The sequence below is a fragment of the Trypanosoma theileri genome (assembly GCF_002087225.1).
Source record: "Trypanosoma theileri isolate Edinburgh chromosome Unknown TM35_Tth_1_V1, whole genome shotgun sequence".
Taxonomy (NCBI): Eukaryota; Euglenozoa; class Kinetoplastea; order Trypanosomatida; family Trypanosomatidae; genus Trypanosoma; species Trypanosoma theileri.
The window spans coordinates 78,598-84,645 of NW_021639843.1; the positions used below are offsets into that span (position 1 = coordinate 78,598).

A 6,048-nucleotide genomic window follows, 5' to 3' on the forward strand; every position below is an offset into this window, starting at 1 on the left:
TTTTTTTTTTTTTTTTTTTCTTACCTCTTGGTTCACGAGCACCCCCGTTAACAACGAAAAGAAAAGAAAAGAAAAGAAAAGAAGAAGAAAAAAAAAGAAAAGAAAGAGAAAAAAAAAAGGAAAAGAAAAGTCTCAAAGAGAGAATTAACAAGAGTCTACAAATACACAAACGCTTAAAAATAGAGCACATGATGATCATAAGAGCGAAGAAAAGAGAGCACGAAAACAATAATAAAAAAAAGCATTCCCTGGTAAGGTTGACGGAGTGTTTGGAGTTGGAGTGTGGATTAAAAATTGCTCAGCAATACATTCCGTCGTTTTTGCATTTTTCTTTTTTTTTTTTTTGTTTGTTTTCATTTGCCTCCGCATACTTTTGGTGCATTTATGTCGCTTTTTTGTTTTGTTTTGTTTATTCATTATTATATGTTATTTTTTTTTTGTGTGTCTTTTTTTTCGTTTTTTTTTTTTTTTTGCTTTTGTTTTCACTATGTATTTCAAACTATAGTTACTTTGATTTGTGTTTTTCTCTTTCTTCTTTCTCTTTTTTTTCTTGATTTTCTCACTGATTTTACTGTCGTGAAATTAAAAGAAAGAAAAGAAATTATAGCAGCAGTTAACAAGAAACTTACTTACCCAGAGATTTATCTGCTCCCCTTTATTATTAGTGTTGTTCCTTCTGCAACACCTCCTATTGTGAGTCTGCCGAGAGTAATACTGAGTGTATAAGTAATATATATATATATATATATATATATGGAAGGATGTCTGTCTTGGCTAACTGGAGGCAGCTGTGTTCCAGTACGGCGGGGATGCATGCTGCTGCAACACAACGCGAAGCACTCCTGCGTGATTTGGTGACACTAAGCGACTCCCTTGCGGCGGATGTAGAATCACATCTCAGCAATAGTATGAACCGCAAGAGTGACGCAACAACGTCCTCTGCACTCGTTACACTTCAACGTCTCCGCAGAGAACGCGTGCAGAAAGAAATGAACCGCGATGATGCCGAATTTGAGCAACGGTGTATAGCTGCTACTCAGGAAAAAGTTGATGCGCAGACACTCTCTTGTGTATCGTCGTTAACTTTTGGGTCCTCTGTCACCGCTACTGATGAGGAGCAAAATATGGTAAATACACTACCACACAGACTTGAACTAGGGTCTGAGACTTCTAATGACAATAATAATAATAATAATAATAATAATAATAATAATAGTGACAGTAATGGTAATAAAGCTAAAACAGATAGCTGGAGTGTATTGCTTGATGAGATGATACACCAACGAGATGCACTGCGGGACGAGGTATCAGAACTTCGACGCAAGAATGAATTTGTTGCTATTCTTCAAGAACAGCTGCAACGTGGAGTAGAACGTATTTCACGCACTGCAGATGTAGTTCTCATGGACCATACTGCCTTTGATGCCCTGCGCGAACTCTTTACTAAATTATTTAACTCATGTGAGGAGTGGCTCGCATTACTTGAGGGAATGGAGCAGTCAGCAACAGCAGCAGCAGCAGCGGCTCATGATAATGTAGGATTACAAGACGCAGAGGAAGAAGCACTACTGCACGAAATACATCAATCGCATGAATGCCAATATGTCATGTTACTTGCAAAGCAGGAGACGGAGAAGCGTGGGTACACAACACGGGTGGAAGCAGCCACTCTACATCAACAACAATATCAACAGCAGATGAAGAATGAACCTCGTAGTGACGACCATCGTCAGTTGTTGTCATCCATGTTACGCTCAGAGGCTGCGGCTGCAAATGCAGAGAATGAATACACCGCATTGCGGCTGCAGTACGCGGTGGAATGTTTAACACGACTTCAAGATGATAAACTGTCGAAAGACGGTGATGATGATGAACTCATGCGATATGTGTTGAAGGCACAGTCAGACACACAACGTTTAACACGTATTCTTGCACTTGTGAAGTCTATTGTTGTAAACTATGAAGTTGATATTGCCAAACTTCGACAAGTAAATCGTCTGCAACTCTCTTCTGTTGGATCAGGGTCACTCTCAAATGGTGAACGTGTTTTTAGGGCGATGCAGCAGGAGATCAAGACTGCTATCGTGCCATGTCTTGTAAATGAAAGTGAATCACGTCTCACTCGTCGTAGTCCCCGCAACTCACCTAATTGGTCGTTGACAAATTCGAAATTACAACGTAACTTCCCCGTACACCTCACAGAGGCCGTAAGACACGCACTGCTTGCACTTTCTGCTCTCTGGGATAATTTTTCAGAGAAGGAACGTGGGAAGATATGTGCAGCATCTAGTGAGATGATGACAAATGCACCGTTTTTACTCATGATTGGACGCTACGTTGAGGCTCGACGTCGTTGTAAGCGAGTACAAAGGTCTCCCAGTTGCAGTCTACTTCCACCAGAAGGTTTAATCTAATGTTTATATCTTGTTATTGCATCAAATATATTTTTTCGTTTGATTTTCATTAAGTGATATGTACAGGAAGAAAAAGAAATAATTAAAAAAAAAAAACGAAATAAATAATCAACAGTGTTCAAGTTAGTGAACTTGTACTGATTTGTTTGTCTTCCTTACTTTATTGCACTTGGTTTATTTATTTATTTATTTAGTTATTTTATTGATAATGAAGATATGATGTTATATGTGATTATCTTTGCTGTTAAAATGTATTATATTTTGTTTTCGTCACATTTTTTTTTCTTTCTTTTATTTTTTTCTTTTCTTAGTGTCACCGGCATATCCCCTTTACTTTAATTACATGAGCAGCAGTGAGGTTGTTGGTCTCACAGAGAATCACATTAACAGTTCTCCCTTGAATAGTACTATTACTAATGCTGCTGTTCCTTCTGATACTGGGGTAGATACTGTAATTCCTCCTCCTGGGACTTGTTCTACCGCAGAAGCAACAGAAAATGAAGAGATGGGAGACAATCAGTCAACAAAGCGACCAAAGCGAAAGGTTGCCATTATATTCGGGTACATTGGGGAACGCTATTGTGGTCTTCAATGGAACCATTTACCAGATTACCCCACTGTTGAGGAGGAATTACTTCGAGCTCTACACCGAACAGACATGATTTCAAAAGAAAACTACGATCAGGAAAAAGTTCAGCAAAAACTTAACTGGGAACGTGCTAGTCGTACTGATAAAGGTGTTCATGCATTACGTAATGTTATTTCGGTTAATATTATGCTCCCATACGCAAAAGGTTCAACTAAAGAATATGACACTCAGGAAGCGAAACGTCTATTAACAGAAGTATTACCAAGTGATATTATTGTTTATGATATTATTCCAGTTACTCGTAGTTTTAATGCTTACATGATGTGTGGGGCACGAACTTATGAGTACTATATGCCAACTTTTGCCTTTATGAGTCATGAAGAGTACTGCAAAACATACTTTCCACCTGATGTCGCCCCCTCACGGCCGACGTTAGAAGAGGTTGGAATGCTTGGAGTTGTACGTGAGAAGAATACTTCACTGGATGAGACCGAAACCACTTGTTCTGTGAATCAGTCCGGAATGAAACGCCCTCGTGAGGAAACAGAAGAAGAATGCGAGGGTATTAAGAACAATGACACGAATGAAGAGTTAACTAAAAAGGAACAGTTGGATGCTAATGATAACTGCGGCGACAAGGAAAATGAAAAAGACCGTGACAGTGACAACGTTAAGAGTAAGAATAACAGTAATAATAATAATAATAATAATAATAATAATAATAATAATAATAAGAAAAAAATGAATGCAGATGAAACTGTTGAGAAGTTTCATGATGGTCTATTTGAGAAGATGTTGGTGTTTCGTACTATCCCTGAAGAGACTATGCGTAATGTGGCCCGTTATCGCCTGACGGCTGATCGTCTCGAAGAGGTGAGACGTGTATTTCGGGAGTTTGAGGGAACACACTCTTATCACAATTTCACTCCTGGTGGACGTGCCAGTGATCCCTCATCTGCACGCTACATCACTTCTGTAACGGTTAGCGAACCGTTTATTGTAGACCCTGCTGACACTACAATGCTTGAGACTTTGCAAGAATGGAATCCCTCTCGAAGTTACTCTCCGGATGATGAAAAACTTCAACCACAAAAAGAAAAGAATGATAGTGATGTTGAGCAACAACGTCAAGAAATGCGTGAACATATGTTGCGTATTTATGGTAATAACTATGACGACGAAGGTAATACGAAGAAAAATGTTGGACTTGAAGTGGTACGTATTGAATTACATGGACAAAGTTTCATGTTTAACCAAATACGAAAAATGATTGGCGCAGTTTCCTCTATGTGCGCTGCTGGACAACCACCGGAGTATTTGAGGAATCATTTGCTAAACAAGTCTGTCCGTTGTGGCACGCCGATGGTGCCGGCGAATGGTCTCTTTCTTTCATATCTCGACTTCCAGCGGTATAATTACCGACTCACGCGCATTCAGCGTGAGGGCCGCAATGGTGGCAACAAGGAGGGTGTGTACGTTGATCGTGTGGATGAGAACGCGGTGTCAGAGTTTCGCCGTAAGATTGTAGCTGTAGTTCTACGTAATGAGATGGTGGGTGATATGATGGGACGATGGATGCGTTCCCTTCGACATGTTTTGCGGCTCGCGTGTAAAGTTGAACTGCCGTAACATGATGAGAGAGGGGAGATAAATATATTTCACTTATACTATTTACTATTTATTTTTTTTTCCTTTTTTTTTTTACTGTTTTGCATCTTCTTCTTGTTATTTGTAAGGTCCATTAGGAATAATGTCCAATTTCACTCTCCCTTCACCCTGTTAACATAATCTTTTTTTTTTTTTTTTGATCTTTTTTTTCTTTCTTTCTGATTACAGAGCAGACGTACACGCAAACGTAGCGGCAAGTGAGATACCGTATATATATATATATATATATATATATATATATATATATATATACGTATATATCTAGATAGATACTCTTATATATATACATAGCAGACAGGCCCCTTTATCTATCTATCTATCTCTATATATTCCAATATAAATGTCTATGTGGGACGTTGTATCGCAGGTCGGCCGGGCGGCGTACCGCACGGCGGCGAAGACGGGCCTCGCGGCGGGGACGGAGCAGCCGCCGTATCCCTGCGCCCTCCCGCTGCAGCGCCTCGAGGACGCCAGCGACACCCAACGCGTGCAGGAACTCCTCACTGGCATCTTCACAGCCGCCAAGGATCTTCTCGAGAACGACGCCGAGCACCGCTGGCACCTTGTCGACTACCAGGACCCAGACAAGGGCGGAGATCTCCATCTCTTCACACGCCCACATATTGGACCCTTCAACTTTGCAAAAGCCACCGTTTCCTTCATGGGTGTCACCCCACAGCAGGTCCTCGACACCATGCATGGAGACAATCCAGAGAGCCGAAAGAAGTACTCCGCGAACCTCTCTACATTTGAGATTCTCGCAAGACCAACTCCAACCTCAAACATTCAATACCACGAATATTGGGCACCTCCCCCAGTCTCAGGACGCGAATTTGTCTTCCTCGCAGAACAGAAATATGTGGAACAAGATGATGTATACTATGTATATGGTTGTAGCATTGATTACGCACCACGCGAAAAGAAGTCCAACAACCATGTACGTGCCTCATGCCTTTGGGGATGGGAACTTACTCCTATCGGTAATAACACCATGGCCACCTATGTGAGCTGCATGAACCCGCGCGGATGGACACCAACGTTCATTATGGGATGGCTCAAGTCTGAGATTGGGAAGGAGTTGGTCTCCTGCCGACGCGTACTATATGGAGAGGCGGTCAATCTGGAACGAACTGAAGTGGAAAGGAATGAAAATGACGGTCTTGATGCTCGTGATATTATGGAGGAGGGGGAGGAGAACGAAGAGAATGTGGAACTGAATCCCGTGGGTGAAAATGTACACTGCCATTGATATCAAGGAGCCCTCCCACTATGGGGATGTATGCATTAAAGAAAGGTAAAACAACAAAACGAGGAAAAGAAAAGAAAAAGAGCAACCAAAAAAAAAAAAAAAAAAAAAAAAAAAAAAAGAAAAAAAAA

The 6,048-nt window shown here is 40.8% G+C and overlaps 3 protein-coding genes across 3 annotated transcripts; all 3 read left to right on the forward strand.

Moving 5' to 3' along the window:
* Positions 1 to 761: 761 nt before the first annotated feature.
* TM35_000011320 (uncharacterized protein) lies at positions 762 to 2,414 on the forward strand (the record flags this gene model as incomplete). The annotated part of the gene is made up of 1 exon (XM_029020813.1): positions 762 to 2,414. One exon carries the CDS (start codon positions 762 to 764, stop codon positions 2,412 to 2,414), a length of 1,653 nt encoding a protein of 550 aa, XP_028887321.1.
* A 343-nt stretch (positions 2,415 to 2,757) lies between these two features.
* On the forward strand, positions 2,758 to 4,632 carry TM35_000011330 (tRNA pseudouridine38-40 synthase; the record flags this gene model as incomplete). The annotated part of the gene is made up of 1 exon (XM_029020814.1): positions 2,758 to 4,632. One exon carries the CDS (start codon positions 2,758 to 2,760, stop codon positions 4,630 to 4,632), a length of 1,875 nt encoding a protein of 624 aa, XP_028887322.1.
* A 385-nt stretch (positions 4,633 to 5,017) lies between these two features.
* On the forward strand, positions 5,018 to 5,920 carry TM35_000011340 (uncharacterized protein; the record flags this gene model as incomplete). Its single annotated transcript, XM_029020815.1, has 1 exon — positions 5,018 to 5,920. One exon carries the CDS (start codon positions 5,018 to 5,020, stop codon positions 5,918 to 5,920), a length of 903 nt encoding a protein of 300 aa, XP_028887323.1.
* Between the last annotated feature and the right edge of the window lie 128 nt (positions 5,921 to 6,048).